Genomic DNA, 18,718 nt, shown 5'->3' on the forward strand with positions numbered 1-18,718 from the left:
CCGAATCAGGATCTCCAGCAGCTTTTCAGCAAGTAAACACACACACACGTGCACACATGCACACGACCGCCTCCTGACACATTCCAGGGGGCTCTTGTCATCAAGCAAACATGGGAAAGACTGGTCCTGCAGGCTGCCTGCAGACAGCTGACGGCAGGCGGGACTGGGTGAGGGCGTGGGCCCCCGGTGCCTGGACAGGGCGGGCGCGAGCAGCTGGGGCCACAACCCTGGGCTGAGTGTGCAGGCCGCTCCCCAGCCTCCTGCTGCTGCTGGCATAACACTGACCCTGCTGTCCTCAGGGAGGGCCGTGGCCCCCGACTGCAGACACGCACGACCGGGCGGGGCTACCCGCACAGGTGGTAGAGCCAAGGAAGCGGAGAAGCCCGAGGGGCCCCTCCGTCTCTGCCCACCGGGAGGAACCGCACCGCGTCTGAACCCGCTCCCCACCCCCGTCCCAGGGCCCAGGGGCCAGAGCGCGCGCCGTCTGCGGAGTCGGCCTCAGTGGCCACGGCTCCGACTTTAACTCGGTCTGCCTGTTCTCTACTCAGATACGAAGGCTTACAGAGACCATCAGAACATACCTCTTGGGTTTGTTTTTTGGCTATTTCAGCAAAAAGATCTTCACAAAATCTTGGAATTATTCCTGGTTCTTCACTAAAGCCCATCATCCTAGAAAATACATTTATGAGTTGGGGGGAGTAAAACGAATTAGGTTTTAAAATTCTTTGAGGGGAAAGTAAACCTAAATTTCCTCTTTTATAAAGTGGGGTAAGTAAGAACTATCTAATTCAGAGCCTTCTAGCACAGGGCCTGGAATAGAGTAGGAACTTGATAAATGTTAGCTACTATTAAAACTCAAGTATTTCCTCCCGTACGGGCAGTACAGCCAGACCACTGATGAGACGACTTGCTTGTGATTCTCACAACACGGCTTCCAAAATAACCTCTCTGAGCTTCAGTGTACACAAGAGATAGAATTTACAGTAAAACGGGGCCAATGGCACTGACAAGGTAAACAGCATCTCACGCATAAACAGAAGCCCAGAGACAAAGCAACTTGCAGAACTGGAGTGTAAAATGGATGAGACTTGAGCCCAGAGCGGTACAGTTTGAAAAAGATATTCTATCAAACTGTGCTCTTCTCACAAAAGACATAAATGCTTCAGGATGGTCAGATTCACAACACAACTTACGTGTATGACTTTCCAGAGCCAGTCTGACCGTACGCGAACAGACAGGTGTTGAAGCCTTGGAAGGCCTGGCCCAGCAGCGGGGCCGCCAGCGCCTGGTACACGGCCATCTGGCTCGCGAAGCGCGGGTGGCGCTCGTCCACGGACCAAAAGGAAAGATCGTAGGCAAAGCTGTACACCTGTCGCGTGCCAGGGTGCTCCACAGCGATTTCCTCCCCGTCCAGGAAGACCGCCTGATGTGCTCCTTCTCTCTTCTCCCTTTCAAAAGAAGCACAGAGACAAATATCGTCCTTGCAATCATTCTGAGTATTATTTCCAGAGAATAATAAGGACTTCAGACTACAGCAGAAGGTTCCTCCAGGGCAAGACGGCTCTTTAGTTTTATGTGGAACGTGCAGAGCGCACACATCATAATAGCGGGTTTCCAAAACCTATTTCGGCAGCTCCAATGCCACTGCTCAAAGGAAAAACGGAATTCCAGGTTTCTTGTCTGGAAAATTCCCCTACTTGTATAGGATTTTCCATCATCTTCCTTTTCCTCTTAAGTTTTCCCTTTTCTCATCCTGTCCGCTGAAATCTACCTGTACCTATAGTTCTAACTGGAAATGTATTCGAAAACATTATAAAGAATTTCTGGAGGTACGAATCTATACAAAGCTGCCAAGAAACAAAAGCACAGTTTCCACAGACTCCGTCAGATACAAGTCTGAATGGAAGCACAAGGTACATTTCTGTGACTCCAAAGGTCCTTCCTGCTTTAAATCATCTCCCTTAAAACTCTGACGCTTCGCATCCACCCCACTTCTATCTCAGACTCAGGAGGAAATTTTTTTGACCTACCGCTGCAGAAAAACACAAGTTCTTGTCTGGCCACACAATTCTTTTTGCCCCCAACTCTGCTTAGATGCGGAGAAGGCAATGGCAACCCACTCCAATACTCTTGCCTGGAAAATCCCACAGATGGAGGACCCTGGTGGGCTGCAGTCCATGGGGTCTCGAAGAGTCAGGCACAACTGAGCGACTTCACTTTCACTTTTCACTTTCATGCACTGGAGAAGGAAATGGCAACCCACTCCAGTGTTCTTGCCTGGAGAATCCCAGGGACAGGGGAGCCTGATGGGCTGCCGTCTATGGGGTCGCACAGAGTTGGACACAACTGAAATCAGATTGATTATATTCTTTGCAGCCAAAGATGGAGAAGCTCTATACAGTCAGCAAAAACAAGACCAGGAGCTGACTGTGGCTCAGACCATGAACTCCTTATTGCCAAATTCAGACTGAAATTGAAGAAAGTAGGGAAAACCACTAGACCATTCAGGTATGACCTAAATCAAATCCCTTATGATTATACAGTGGAAGTGAGAAATAGATTTAAGGGCCTAGATCTGATAGATAGAGTGCCTGATGAACTATGGATGGAGGTTCTTGACATTGTACAGGAGACAAGGATCAAGACCATCCCCATGGAAAAGAAATGCAAAAAAGCAAAATGGCTGTCTGAGGAGGCCTTACAAATAGCTGTGAAAAGAAGACAAGCGAAAAGCAAAGGAGAAAAGGAAAGATATAAACATCTGAATGCAGAGTTCCAAAGAATAGCAAGAAGAGATAAAAAAGCCTTCTTCAGCGATCAATGCAAAGAAATAGAGGAAAACAACAGAATGGGAAAGACTAGAGATCTCTTCAAGAAAATTAGAGATACCAAGGGAATATTTCATGCAAAGATGGGCTCAATCAAGGACAGAAATGGTATGGACCTAACAGAAGCAGAAGATATTAAGAAGAGATGGCAAGAATACACAGAAGAACTGTACAAAAAAGATCTTCATGACCCAGATAATCATGATGGTGTGTTCACTCATCTAGAGCCAGACATCCTGGAATGTGAAGTCAAGCGGGCCTTAGGAAGCATCACTACGAACAAAGCTAGTGGAGGTGATGGAATTCCAGTTGAACTATTCCAAATCCTCAAAGATGATGCTGAGAAAGTGCTGCACTCAATATGCCAGCAAATTTGGAAAACTCAGCAGTGGCCACAGGACTGGAAAAGGTCAGTTTTCATTCCAATCCCAAAGAAAGGCAATGCCAAAGAATGCTCAAACTACCGCACAATTGCACTCATCTCACACGCTAGTAAAGTAATGCTCAAAATCCTCCAAGCCAGGCTTCAGCAGTACATGAACCGTGAAGTTCCTGATGTTCAAGCTGGTTTTAGAAAAGGCAGAGGAACCAGAGACCAAATTGCCAACATCCGCTGGATCATAGAAATAGCAAGAGAGTTCCAGAAAAACATCTATTTCTGCTTTATTGACTATACCAAAGCCTTTGACAGTGTGGATCACAATAAACTGTGGAAAATTCTGAAAGAGATGGGAATACCAGACCACCTGATCTGCCTCTTGAGAAATCTGTATGCAGGTCAGGAAGCAACAGTTAGAACTGGACATGGAACAATAGACTGGTTCCAAATAGGAAAAGGAGTACGTCAAGGCTGTATATTGTCACCCTGTTTATTTAACTTATATGCAGAGTACATCATGAGAAACGCTCATGATGTACTCTGCATATAAGTTAATGGGAGAAATATCAATAACCTCAGATATGCAGATGACACCACCCTTATGGCAGAAAGTGAAGAGGAACTCAAGAGCCTCTTGATGAAAGTGAAAGTGGAGAGTGAAAAAGTTGGCTTAAAGATCAACATTCAGAAAACAAAGATCATGGCATCCGGTCCCACCACTTCATGGGAAATAGATGGGGAAACAGTGGAAACAGTGTCAGACTTTATTTTTCTGGGCTCCAAAATCACTACAGATGGTGACTGCAGCCATGAAATTAAAAGACGCTTACTCCTTGGAAGGAAAGTTATGACCAACCTAGATAGCATATTCTAAAGCAGAGACATTACTTTGCCAACAAAGGTCCATCTAGTCAAGCCTATGGTTTTTCCAGTGGTCATGTATGGATGTGAGAGTTGGACTGTGAAGAAGGCTGAGTGCTGAAGAATTGATGCTTTTGAACTGTGGTGTTGGAGAAGACTCTTGAGAGTCCCTTGGACTGCAAGGAGATCCAACCAGTCCATTCTGAAGGAGATCAGTCCTGGGATTTCTTTGGAAGGACTGATGCTAAAGCTGAAACTCCAGTACTTTGGCCACCTCATGTGAAGAGTTGACTCATTGGAAAAGACTCTGATGCTGGGAGGGATTAGGGGCAGGAGGAGAAGGGGACGACAGAGGATGAGATGGCTGGATGGCGTCACTGACTCGATGGATGTGAGTCTGAGTGAACTCTGAGAGTTGGTGAAGGACAGGGAGGCCTGGCATGCTGTGATTCATGGGGTCGCAAAGAGTCGGACACGACTGAGCGACTGATCTGATCTGATCTGAAGCAACTTAGCAGCAGCAGCAGCAGCTGCTTAGATGACAATTCACTGTGGAATCCACCCTTCTCGCCCTCCCAGTGGCCCTGCTGCAGGCTGCTCTGGGGTCCACGCTCTGTCCGTCTAGGGCCGCCAGCCGTGCGGGCTGTCCCGCTGCTTCTCTGCCCTGAGCAGTCCTGAGGCTCTCCCTGAGTTCTCGTCCCTTATCACTACCCCACATTCTCACTAAAAGGCTCCCAGCCCTATGGAACCTGACTTAACCGCTGGCCATTCAGTTGACTGCCCACACTGCAGTCACCACGCATGTGTGAAGCATCGGCTCAGTCACACTGGACTCTCCGCTGCAGCCCGCCAGGCCCCTCCATCCATGGGATTCTCCAGGCAAGAATACTGGAGTGGGTTGCCTTGCCCCTCCTCCAGGGGGCCCTTGCCGATCTAGGGTCGAAACTGCTGCTTCTGTGTGTCCTGCGTTGGCAGGTGGATTCTTTACTGCTGAGCCACCTGGGAAGCCGCAGGGTCAGCACACCCTCCTCCAACACACTTAGGTCCACAACAGAGTTAAAAAAAAACTACCGACTCTGTGAAGTCTTCACAGTTGTCCTCAAAGCATTTAAAGATAATCAGATGCTACAGTCACACCAGGAGAGCCCGTCTTTTTCTCTCCCACAGGCACTCATGGGGAGAGATTTTTTTGCCATCAAAGTCAAACCTCACAGATCAGTGTGTGTACAACCGTGACGTGTCACAGACAATAAGGCAATGGCCACCACCCTGGAAAGGGTTTTGGAAGGACCTGTTTGGGGAATGAGTGACCAGCTGTTGCTCTTTTTAAGGGAAAGGTAGAAGACACCACCATATATGACAGATTTGAAAGCAGACTGCCTTAGAGATAGAAGTTAGTCAGACTTTTAAAACACAGATATATCTGGAGAAACTTACATTTGCAAAATACGGTGGTTCCGATTTTTTTGTTTTATAGCCAATCATCGAAAATAACCACATACTACCACTGAACCGGGAAGTTCCATCTATAAAAAGGCAGTGCCAGCCGGCATGAAGACGTACCAACAAGCTCAGCAGGTTGGCCTCGGATAAAACTCAGGTCACCTACCGGTTGCTGAAAGGCCTGACCCTGACCGCCACGGTCACTTGGCTGCTCTCCACCTTCAGGGGCTCTGTTTCTGCAGAGGTTATCTGAAGTGCAGTTTCTTCCTTGAGAAGGAATGTATTTTCACACGACCTTTCCCTTTGACTTGCGAGAAGAGAGCTCTGGGGAGTCTGTTTAACTTGCAGGGTGGGCCTCCTGCTTCTCAGAACGAAGGCAGCGGGGCTCCGAGGCTGCAGGACGCCACGCCTGGGTGTCGACCTGGGCTCTGAAATACACTTGGAGGGTGTCCTTTTCTCTAAGCTTTCAAATCTACGTGGAAGTTTCACGGCTTCCTTCTCAGCACCCCTGGGATGCGAGGCCCTTGTTCCTGACACTTTGATCTCTAACCTGCTCTCAGTGGGCCTAACTGCCACGCACCCTACGCGAACCGCTTCAGTCTGACTCTGGGAACCGGCGGGCGTTCGCTCACGCAGGGACTCAAGGGCAACGTTCTCACCTGCCCCACTGAGGGCAGAACGCGTCACTGCGCATTTTCCATCAGCCTTCATTTCAAGGTCTTTTGGGTCTGGAGTTAAAGGTACTGAAGGCAAGTTTTTATCACTGTTTACAGTTTGTACATTTATACCAGTTTCTGGTGAAGGCTGACTGTTTTCTGTTCTGCCGCCCACATTCTGCGTTCCTTTCCACTTTTCCACGCAACCTGTCTTAGTCCGACGCTGTAACGCAAGGCATGTTCCTGCCGTTCTCGCACCAGCGTCTCCCGACTCACAACCAAGCAAAGAGGGTTCCTTGCTCCTGGTCGCTCTCCTCTGAAGTGTCAGCCTGCCCACAGGGTTAGGAAGGAGGGGTGTGTCTCCTGTTTTCTTACAGGCAGAAATAACGTAAGTGCTGTTGATGTCTCTGACTTTACTTGTAGATCTCAGTAACGGATCGTCATTTTCACCCTCTGACGAGTCCGACCTCGGATGCAGCTTCAGCTTGCTGCCCTGGGGGATGACACTCAGGGATGACGTCTTCGTGGAGGAAGGAACGCCAAGGAGATCGCTGTCATTTCTGCTGTGTGCAGTGGAGGCTGACATGGTGGCAGAAAGTTATTTTTAAAAAGAATGTTGCTGAAGAAATGTCAAGCTCTTCTTTAGACATTCATTTGACTTCCGGCCATTTCTTATGCAACAGTTTCCAAAATTATCTGCTAAAATAAAATAAATAAATAAAATTTAGACTGCACAGATTACAAACAGGCTTTAAAAACACGAGGACCTTCCATGGGAAAGTGACTTCTCAGGGGCATACATTAGGTCATGATCTCCACTGAGATATGATTCCCAAGCAGCTTCAGACAAATCTCTGACCTCAAAGATTGTACAGTCATTGCTCAACAAATACGTGCCAAGATCCCATGAGGTGTCAGGCCCTCTGGTGGATACTATGAATTTCAAAGACAAAACTCTATTTTCATTTCCTTCGTCTAGAAAGAAATGTACAGATAAAGACTGTATCAGGTCAAATGTGCGAGGTGACTTAAAAAGATGTAAAAAGCACATGTCAAAGAAGATATGAGTAGTTAATAGGCACATAAGATGATGCTCAACATCATGGGTCATTAGGGAAAAGCAAGTCAAAACTATAATGAGATACCACATCATACCCATTAGGATGGAAACTATCCAAAAAAAAGAAAGCAGACAACAAGTATGCACAAGGACGTGAAGAAATCGGTAGGCTTGTTAACTGTTGCTGGGAATGTAAAATGGTACAACCGCTATGAAAAACAGTATCAGTTCAGTTCAGTCGCTCAGTCCTGTCCGACTCTTTGCGACCCCATGAATCTCAGCACGCCAGGCCTCCCTGTCCATCACCAACTCCCGGAGTTCACTCAGACTCACATCCATCAAGTCAGTGATGCCATCCAGCCATCTCATCCTCTGTTGTCCCCTTCTCCTCCTGCCCCCAATCCCTCCCAGCATCAGTCTTTTCCAATGAGTCAACTCTTCCCATGAGGTGGCCAAAGTACTGGAGTTTCAGCTTTAGCATCATTCCTTCCAAAGAAATCCCTGGGCTGATCTCCTTCAGAATGGACTGGTTGGATCTCCTTGCAGTCCAAGGGACTCTCAAGAGTCTTCTCCAACACCACAGTTCAAAAGCATCAATTCTTTGGCGCTCAGCTTTCTTCACAGTCCAACTCTCACATCCATACATGACCACTGGAAAAACCATAGCCTTGACTAGATGGACCTTTGTTGGCAAAGTAATGTCTCTGCTTTTGAATATGCTATCTAGGTTGGTCATAACTTTCCTTCCAAGGAGTAAGCATCTTTTAATTTCATGGCTGCAATCACCATCTGCAGTGATTTTGGAGCCCAGAAAAATAAAGTCTGACACTGTTTCCACTGTTTCCCCATCTATTTCCCATGAAGTGATGGGACCGGATGCCATGATCTTTGTTTTCTGAATGCTGAGTTTTAAGCCAACTTTTCCACTCTCCTCTTTCACCTTCATCAAGAAGCTTTTTAGTTCCTCTTCACTTTCTGCCATAAGGGTGGTGTCATCTGCATATCTGAGGTTATTGATATTTCTCCCAGCAACCTTGATTCCAGCTTGTGCATCTTCCAGCCCAGCATTTCTCATGATGTACTCTGCATAGAAGTTAAATAAACAGGGTGACAATATACAGCCTTGACGTACTCCTTTTCCTATTTGGAACCAGTCTGTTGTTTCATGTCCAGTTCTAACTGTTGCTTCCTGACCTGCATACAGATTTCTCAAGAGGCAGGTCAGGTGGTCTGGTATTCCCATCTCTTTCAGAATTTTCCACAGTTTATTGTGATCCACACAAAGGCTTTGGTATAGTCAATAAAGCAGAAATAGATGTTTTTCTGGAACTCTCTTGCTTTTTCTATGATCCAGCGGATGTTGGCAATTTGGTCTCTGGTTCCTCTGCCTTTTCTAAAACCAGCTTGAACATCAGGAAGTTCACGGTTCATGTACTGTTGAAGCCTGGCTTGGAGAATTTTGAGCATTACTTTACTAGCGTGTGAGATGAGTGCAATTGTGTGGTAGTTTGAGCATTCTTTGGTATTGCCTTTCTTTGGGATGGGAATGAAAACTGACATTTTCCAGTCCTGTGGCCACTGCTGAGTTTTCCAAATTTGCTGGCATATTGAGTGCAGCACTTTCACAGCATCATCTTTCAAGATTTGAAATAGCTCAACTGGAATTCCATCACCTCCACTAGCTTTGTTCGTAGTGATGCTTTCTAAGGCCCGCTTGACTTCACATTCCAGGATGTCTGGCTCTAGGTGGGTGATCACATCATCGTGATTATCTGGGTCGTGAAGATCTTTTTTGTACAGTTCTTCTGTGTATTCTTGCCATCTCTTCTTAATATCTTCTGCTTCTGTTAGGTCCATACCATTTCTGTCCTTTATCGAGCCCATTTTTGCATGAAATGTTCCCTTGGTATCTCTAATTTTCTTGAAGAGATCTCTAGTCTTTCCCATTCTGTTGTTTTCCTCTATTTCTTTGCATTGATCGCTGAAGAAGGCTTTCTTATCTCTTCTTGCTATTCTTTGGAACTCTGCATTCAGATGCTTATATCTTTCCTTTTCTCCTTTGCTTTTCGCTTCTCTTCTTTTCACAGCTATTTGTAAGGCCTCCCCAGACAGCCATTTTGCTTTTTTGCATTTCTTTTCCATGGGGATGGTCTTGATCCTTGTCTCCTGTACAATGTCATGAACCTCATTCCATAGTTCATCAGGCACTCTATCTATCAGATCTAGGCCCTTAAATCTATTTCTCACTTCCACTGTATAATCATAAGGGATTTGATTTAGGTCATACCTGAATGGTCTAGTGGTTTTCCCTACTTTCTTCAATTTCAGTCTGAATTTGGCAATAAGGAGTTCATGGTCTGAGCCACAGTCAGCTCCTGGTCTTGTTTTTGCTGACTGTATAGAGCTTCTCCATCTTTGGCTGCAAAGAATATAATCAATCTGATTTCGGTGTTGGCCATCTGGTGATGTCCATGTATAGAGTCTTCTCTTGTGTTGTTGGAAGAGGGTGTTTGTTATGACCAGTGCATTTTCTTGGCAAAACTCTACTAGTCTTTGCCCTGCTTCATTCCGTATTCACAGGCCAAATTTGCCTGTTACTCCAGGTGTTTCTTGACTTCCTACTTTTGCATTCCATTCCCCTATAATGAAAAGGACATCTTTTTTGGGTGTTAGTTCTAAAAAGTCTTGGAGGTCTTCATAGAACCGTTCAACTTAAGCTTCTTCAGCATTACTGGTTAGGGCATAGACTTGGATTACTGTGAAAAACAGTATGGATGGCCTCAAAAAATTAAAATTAGCATATACTAAGTCACTTCAGTTGTGTCCGACTCTTTGCGACCCCAGGGACTGTAGTCCACCAGACTCCGCTGTCTGTGGAACTGTCCAGGCAAGAATACTAGACTGGGTTGCCACACTATCTTCCAGGGGATCTTCCCAACCCAAGGATCGAGCCCACCTGTCTTATGTCTCCTGCACTGGCAGGCAGGTTCTTTACTAGTGCCACCAAATTAGCATATGATCTAGCAATTCCACTTCTGGGTATACACCAAAAAGGACTGAGAGCAGGGCCTCACATGAAGAGATACTGGCATACCCATGTTCACAGCAGCATTATTCATAATAGAGAAAATGGGGAAGCAACTCAAATATCCACTGACAAATGAATGGCTTACCAAAACGTGGTATATTCATACAATGGAAAATTATTCAGCCTTAAAAAGGAAACAAATTCTGCAATATGCTACAATATTGGTGAACCTTGAGGACATTATATTAAGTGAAATAAGCCAGTCCCAAAAAGACAAATAATATATGATACCACTTATATCAAGTACTTATAGTACTTAAAATCATCAGCAGAAAGTATAATGGTGGTGGCTAGGGAAGGGAGAATGGAGAGTTATTATTTAATAGATGTAGAATTTCAGATAAACCAGATAACAAGAGTTATGGGGTGGATGGCAGTGATGACCATATATTTAAGGATGTACATTTAAAATGGTTAAAATGATAAATGCTAGAAAAGAGAACATGTCAGCAGGGATTTTTTTTAAGTGCCCCCCAGTTTGGGGAGCAGCGAGGGGGACTAACAGACACCCCAGCACCAAAGTTAAAGACTGGAGTGAAGCATTTCTGCACGTGCTGAACGCACATGACATGCAAGAATGCCTCAGGGCAATGAGTTTGAGAGTGTCACAAGGCAGAGCATACCCAAGTAAGTACCAGAGCCAAGAAACACAAGCACTGTAAAGTAATTGCTTGTGCTGAGAAAACTTGTGCAAGATCAGTTAAGTATTCAGCCTGCCCTCTAGCAGTTAGACAACACAGTTGACAGGTATGTAAGCAAATATATGTCAACAATATCTGTCCAGTAGTTAAGGAGAAGGCAATGGCAACCCCACTCCAGTACTCTTGCCTGGAAAATCCCATGGACGGAGAAGCCTGGTGGGCTGCAGTCCATGGGGTCTCTAAGAGTCGGACACAACTGAGCAACTTCACTTTCATTTTTCACTTACATCCATTGGAGAAGGAAATGGCAACCCACTCCAGTGTTCTTGCCTGGAGAATCCCAGGGACAGCGGAGCCTGGTGGGCTGCCGTCTACGGGGTCGCACAAGAGTCGGACACGACTGAAGCGACTTAGCAGCAGCAGCAGCAACAGTCATGTTGAGAAGAAAAGAGAACAACAGAGACAGCGAAGAGGTCTGGCTTCCCGTCAACGCTGCAACCAACTGGTTATACTGATGTAAATAAGTCTTTAAATTTGCATGTCTGATTCTAACTTGCAAAATGACATATGATGAAACTATTCCATTGTGAAGGCAAATAAAGGAACCCTCATTTAAAACAGAGCGAGGGGCAGGGGTGGAGGGTATCTGAACAGGAGCTCTCATGTTTTATCCCTTGCTATATTCACAGACTCTACAGGAAGAAGCTACTTCACATCCCAGGGCAAAGAGGAAGAAAGGTTTCGTCCTCACCTAGCAACGGCCCAGTCAATGAAAAACTAGCAGTTCAGCCACTAGGAGGTCATCACCACCCAGGCTGTCCCTCTCCTCCGATGGACTGTCATTGAATTCTCTCCTCTCCACAGGCAGGACTCATCTGGCTTAGGGGCTTCACTTTGTTGCCCCTTCTGCATTTTTTTTTTTACAAAGTGGATGTCTGTAGCAACCGTGTGTCAACAAGTCAGTGCCATTTTCCCAAGCGAGCATCTGCTCACTTCAGGTCTGTGTCGCACTCTGGAAATTCTCACAACACTTTAAACGTTTCCATTAGATGCTACTGGTCAAGGTGATCTGTGGCCAGAGGTCTTTGATGTTAGTAGGAGGACTCCCTGAAGGTTCTGATGATGGTTACCATTTTTACCAACCAAGTATTCTAAATGAAGGTATATACATTGTTCTTTAGACATAATACTATTGCACACATAACGGGCTACAATATAGCACAGGTATAACTCTTCAATGAAACAAAACATTCAGGAGACTGGCTGCGTGGTCTCCCTGAGCCCACACAATCTGGGAGGCGGGACCAGCTGCCCCTCTCCTGGGCTGGTCCCCACCTGAAGCTCGCCCGGAGCTGCAGCTCTCTGCTGGTCCCACATAGACTCTTCCTGCTAATACAGCAACTAACCATCGTATTTTTAAATTCAACCCCAGAGATCATGACTCTGGAGGTACAAAACAACAGAGGTTCATTTTTAAGTAACCTGTGCAAGTTCTAAATCATTAACAATCATGCCAGGATCGAAGCATCTCCCATCACCTTCTAACTAAAAGCAGGCAATCTTTTGGTTAATGATTTCCTGATGCGGAAGTAAATACAGAAGCAAGAAGAGACTGAGGACTTGACCCGCAGCTGAAAACCGGCTGGTATTTACAAGGAGCAGGACAGCTCTGGGTCTGAGGAGGGGCGGGGGTGTGCCCCGGGACACTGGAGGGAAGGGGTGCCCAGACCCCGGAGTGGGTTCTGAGAGGCCACCCCGCCGCCCGGCGGCCACGCGCCCCGAAGACGCCCTCCGAGGAGTCCGCGGCGGGGAGGGCGCGGCCCGATCCCGCCCCCGGCCCTCCCGGGAGAACCCCGGCCCGCCCCACTTGGGGACCCTCGCACCCGTCCCCGGGGACCCTCGGCCCTCCCGGACTCCCGAGCTGTCCACCCACCCCACCCTCGCCCGCACCGACGCGCCGCCCCCAGACCGCAGTCCCCACCTCGCAGGCTCCCGGCCTCCTCGCGCGGCTCACGCCTTCGCAGCCGCTCCGGGTTTGAATGCGCGCCCCGCCCTCCGATTGGCTGCCGGGCGCCGCGCACGCACGTCTTCCAGGAAACGCGCGCGCATCTCCTAGGCAACGGCCCCGCCCCCCCGGGCTGCGCGCGCCGCGCGGGGCGCTGCCGTCCTGGAGCAGGGACGCGGGTGGCGGGGGCGCGCTCGAGAGGGAGCGGAGGTGCGCTCGGGGGGCTTGGCGGAGGACCCGGACGTTGATGCGCTTGTCCAGCCCCGGAGCAAAATGAGCACCGTCCGTCCGCGTCTCCCCAGGACTTCTCTGTGCAGAAATAACTGCTTGCCCCCACGGTAGCCAGAGCCACTCACGGTTTTCTAGGATTTCCTGTGCAAAGCCTAGTGATGGGAAGTGCGCTGAATGTCTTAGATGGAAGTTTTTCATTTAATCCTGAATCCCTTACCAGGTGAATATTAACATGATCCCCCAGTTTACCAAGGATGGGCTGAGGTTTACAGTTAAACTTGTGAAAAATTAGACAACTAGCTGGCGGTGCAACTAGAATTACAAGCCCACCTCGTGAAATATAACTCAGTTTCTAGAAATATCCTAATAAGGTTTTGAAGCACGAAAAAATAAGTATACTTGCTGAAAACTAACCAGGTGAACGAGACGAACTCTAGTCGAAAAGATATTTTTAAGTAACTTTTTTAAATAACGAAAAGTGCAGATAAAGAAATTAGATTCAGTGGGATAGAAAGAGAAATTAGAATGGACTCTGAATGTATAGAAAAACTGAATGTATAATAAAATGCTCATTCTAAAACTCTCTCTAAAAATCATTCTAAAATTTATTGACATTAAGTTATAGAGCAACCATCAGAAAAAAAGAATGTAGTATTTATCAGGTCAATGGGAAAGTAATCAAGTTTAGAGAGCAAAGGAAGATACAGCAAAGGAGAAGACAAACACATACATAAAAATTCTAAACTCATATATAGTTCAAAACAATGAAAATAAAATGTAGTAAGCTAGAAAAACACATTAAATATGACAAGATATAAAGATACCTTTCAATATTACAAGTAAGAGAAGTTTATAAGTAGAAATAGTTCAGTTCAGTCGCTCAGTCATGTCCGACTCTTTGTGACCCATGAACCACAACATGCCAGGCCTCCCTGTCCATCTCCAACTCCTGGAGCTTTCTCAAACTCATGTCCATTGAGTTGGTGATGCCATCCAACCATCTCATCCTCTGTCATCCCCTTCTCCTCCTGCCCTCAAACTTTCCCAGCATCAGGGTCTTTTCCAGTGAATTAGCCCTTCACATCAGGTGGCCAAAGTATTGGAGTTTCAGCTTCAGCATCAGTCCTTCCAATGAACACCCAGGACTGATTTCCTTTAGGATGGACTGGTTGGATCTCCTTGCAGTCCAAGGGACTCTCAAGAGTCTTCTCCAACACCACAGTTCAAAAGCATCAATTCTTCGGCACTCAGCTTTCTTCACAGTCCAACTCTCACATCCATACATGACCACTGGAAAAACCATAGCCTTGACTAGACGGACCTTTGTTGACTATGTAATGTCTCTGCTTTTGAATATGCTGTCTAGGTTGGTCACAACTTTCCTTCCAAGGAGTAAGCGTCTTTTAATTTCATGGCTGCAATCGCCAGCTGCAGTGATTTTGGAGCCCCGAAAAATAAAGTCAGCCACTGTTTCCACTGTTTCCGCATCTATTTGCCATGAAGTGACCAGATCTGATCCCATGATCTTAGTTTTCTGAATGTTGAGCTTTAAGCCAACTTTTTCACTCTCCTCTTTCACTATTTACTCAACAAGTATTTATTAAGCTTCTTTTACAGTCAGACCTTAGACTAAGCAGTAAGGGTAGAAGTGAGTGGTTGTGGACCCTCCTCTCAAGCAGCTTACCAATTTCTGTTGCTAGAAATGTGCACTTTTAATTCTGATGCAAAAATCACTGGTACTGAAATTTTAAAACTTTTTTTTTTACACTTATACCTAAACTTTTTTTTTTTACAGTTGCATTTAATGGCTGGGTTTTACGGTTTATTTTTATCTGAATTATCTTTGTGTGTACACCCACTCACTTCTATCCCTACTGCTTAGTGTAAGGTCTGACATGTAAAAGAAGCTTAATAAATACTTGCTGAGTAAATACCAGACCCCTCTAGAAAGCAATATGATCATTTATAGAAGGAAACATAAAGAGATTCATATTCTTTTCCCTAGTTACTGAACTACAAAAATTTATTCTTAGAAAATGTTTCAGTAGAAACCAAATAGTTTGTGGGCCCCAAACAGAAAAACTCTCCATGGGTTACCATGAGAGCATGCATCAAATGGTTAAAAATAAGGCGGAAAGATAATAAATTCTATTACAACAATTAAAGTCATTACAATTACAATTACAAATTACTAGCAGACAGTGTATGGCCTAAGGACCTGCTTCCGCCCCAGGCTGTGAGCACAGGACGGAGCAGGACTTTGTCTGTGTCGCCCTGGACCCCCGTGCCTGGCACAGAGCCCCTTCACAGGACACGCTTCCTGGACACACTTCCCTCTTCTCCTTCTTGCTCTGCATGAAGCTCCTGATTTAATTCCAACTATGGGAACAATCCTCAACAGAATTAAGGGCCCCCTGTGAGCCGGCTCCAGGTTACGCAAGAGGGATTTCGGTCTTTTAGTTATTACACTGAGAAGGTGCTCCTCTCTTCAGATCCTGCCCACAGCTCACCAGCAGGGAAAGTCACTTTGGGGGACCTCCGCTTTTGCATCTGGGAATTGCAGATGCAAATGCCACCTACCTTAGAGAGTCATGTGAGGATTAAATTAGATTATGCATGCAAAGTGCTTAGTGCGGAGCTGGGTACAGGATTATGCTCTACAAATGTAAGCTACTAAATTGCATCACCTAAAAACATTCTCCAAAATGCTGCAAAGCCCTGGCCAGTGCTGACGAGCTGCAATCATGCATGCACAGGCCGTCTGCTACAATGATGACACATTTTACTTTACGAAGGTTAAGGATTATGACTTAATCCCTAGAAATAACCACAAGATGAAGTAGCTCGTTCTTTTGTGCTGGACTCGCTGGACCCTATTAAAAATCAGGAGAGAGCAATGAAAAACCATCTTCAAGGGGAAGCAGAACTAATCTCCATTCTGCTCTGATATGATTAACATTTTTTAGAACTTCAGATCTTCTATGCTTTTTGATGGAAGACAAGAAAAAGGAATCTATACGCCTGAAACTAACATGGTATTGTAAATCAACTATACTTCATTTAAAAAAAATAATATTGAACTAAAAATAAAAAGGAGTCTAGAAAATGCAGATGTGACCACAACAGGTTCAAGGGTGAGCAGCCCTCAGGCACTGCACTTCATCTCAAGCCCTGGGGCCTCTAGCCTAGACTCTGGGACACGTCATCTCCTCCAACATCCATACATGTGGTCTCAGAGCACTGCCCCTCCCCCCGGTTCAGGAAGACGGAATATTTCCTCACTATGACACAGCTGCTGGTTAAAACGCCCTGTAGTTCAAACCTGTCTTCAGATTTGACTCATTAAAATAATAGCTCCTCCAGGAATCTAAAGTCATACAATCTGCTTGCCACTCGGACCATTTTACCTCTCTATCCCTTTGGCTTCTTAGCCTGTAAAAGGAAGAGATGTCAATAATAACTGGAAAACCCAAACCAGACAATGTAAGAGAAATTATTAGAAACAGACGGCACATGACTGTGAATCTTAATTGATGCGTTTTGCTTTATTGACGACGCCAAAGCCTTTGATAGCGTGGATCACAACAGACTGGAAAATTCTTAAAAAATTCTTAAAAAGATGGCAGTACCAGATGATTTGATCTGCCTCCTGAGAAATCTGTATGCAGGTCAAGAAGCAACAGTTAGAACTGGACATGTAACAACAAACTGGTTCCAAATAGGAAAGGAGTACGTCAAGGCTGTATATTGTCACCCTACTTATTTAACTTATATGCAGAGAACATTATGAGAAACGCTGGGCTGGAAGAAGCACAGGCTGGAATCAAGATTGCTGGGAGAAATATCAATAACCTCAGATATGTACATGACACCACCCTTATGGCAGAAAGCGAAGAACTAAAGAGTCTCTTGATGAAAGTGAAAGAGGAGAGTGAAAAAGTTGGCTTAAAACTTGACATTCAGAAAACTAAGATCATAGCATCTGGTCCCATCACTTCATGCCAAATAGATGGGGAAACAGTGGAAAGAGTGGCTGACTTTACTTTCTTGGGCTCCAAAATCACTGCAGATTGTGACTGCAGCCATGAAATTAAAAGACGCTTACTCCTTGGAAGAAAAGCTACAACCAACCTAGATAGCATATTAAAAATCAGAGACATTACTTTGCCAACAAAGGTCATAGTTAAAGCTATGGTTTTTCCAGTAGTCATGTGTGGATGTGAGAGAAGGACTATAAAGAAAGCTGAGCGCCAAAGAATTGATGCTTTTGAACTGTGGTGTTGGAGAAGACTCTTGAGAGTCCCCTGGACTGCAAGAAAATCCAACTAATCCATCCTAAAGGAGATTAGTCCTGAATATTCATTGGAAGGACTGATGCTGAAGCTGAAACTCTAGTACTTTGGCCAGATGTGAAGAACCGACTCATTGGAAAAGACCCTGATGCTGAGAGGGATTGGGGGCAGGAGGAGAAGGGGACGACAGAGGATGAGATGGTTGGATGGCATCACTGACTTGATGGATGTGAGTCTGAGTGAACTCCTGGAGTTGGTGATGGACAGGGAGGCCTGGCCTGCAGCAGTCCATGGGGTCGCAGTCGGACGTGGCTGAGAGACTGAACTGAACTTCTTTAATCCACCAGAGGGAGACAAAGCAAAAGAAAACATGTAGAAAGTGTTCAGAAGTAAAGCGAGCACATTCCAAAGACTTCTATTATGTTAAGATAAAGAAAACTGATTAACCTTTTCACTCTCCTCTTATGGTCATAGCACACAAATCTATTGCAATTTATCCAAATTCATGATTTTTAAATTATTAAAATAAGGGTATGTTATCTGGCTGTACAAAAAAAAGAAAAAAACAACATCTACAGATGTTTGTGTTTGGTTGCATTTTAGTCTCCGTGATAAAAAAAAAAAAAGGAAAAAGTGCAACAGGACTATGGGAATTAGTTTTAAAGCCCAGAATAGCCGTGGAGGAAAAGTGATCAGAGCTGAGCTCCATCACCGCCCCGTGGAGGGACCCGAGGCCGGTCTCCCTGTATAGTTCCCTCACCTCTGAAACCAATTTCTGGATTAAGTTATCCAGTGAGACTGAAAGTTGCTCAGTCATGTCAGACTCTCTGCGACCCCATGGACTGTGGCCCTCCAGGTTCCTCTGTCCATGGAATTCTCCAGGCAAGAGTACTGGAGTGGGTAGCCGTCCCCTTCTCCAGGGAACCTTCCCAACCCAGGGATTGAACCCAGGTCTCCTGTGTTGCAGAGAGATTCTTTACCATCTGAGCCACCAGGGAAGTCTCTAAATTACCCAATAAGCCAGCAATTCCTAAATCCCTTCTTTATTTAAGGTGTGCCCGTTATCTCATTTAATCTCCACAACCCTATGGTGGTGTGATGATCATATTACTGCTGTTTTGCATATGAGAAGACTGAGTTTCCAGGCAGTCAGATCATCTGCCTGGTAGTATTGGCCTGTTTAAGTCACAGAGCCAAGTTCAGAACTCAGAGAATGGGGCTTCCTCCCTGGTGC

General features: G+C 45.7%; 1 protein-coding gene across 1 annotated transcript in view; it reads right to left on the reverse strand.

Moving 5' to 3' along the window:
• The window catches only part of KIF14 (kinesin family member 14), a 49,351-nt gene extending 36,358 nt beyond the window's left edge, over positions 1 to 12,993 (reverse strand). The window contains exons 1-4 of the mRNA XM_059875630.1: positions 12,938 to 12,993; positions 5,678 to 6,866; positions 1,194 to 1,448; positions 582 to 669 (exon numbers count right to left, since the gene is read on the reverse strand). Coding sequence (XP_059731613.1) covers positions 582 to 669; positions 1,194 to 1,448; positions 5,678 to 6,753 — 1,419 coding nt within the window. The 5' untranslated portion in view covers positions 6,754 to 6,866; positions 12,938 to 12,993. The remainder of the gene's footprint in view (positions 1 to 581; positions 670 to 1,193; positions 1,449 to 5,677; positions 6,867 to 12,937) is intronic.
• Between the last annotated feature and the right edge of the window lie 5,725 nt (positions 12,994 to 18,718).

Source organism: Bos taurus, chromosome 16 (genome assembly GCF_002263795.3).
Source record: "Bos taurus isolate L1 Dominette 01449 registration number 42190680 breed Hereford chromosome 16, ARS-UCD2.0, whole genome shotgun sequence".
NCBI classification, from domain to species: Eukaryota; Metazoa; Chordata; class Mammalia; order Artiodactyla; family Bovidae; genus Bos; species Bos taurus.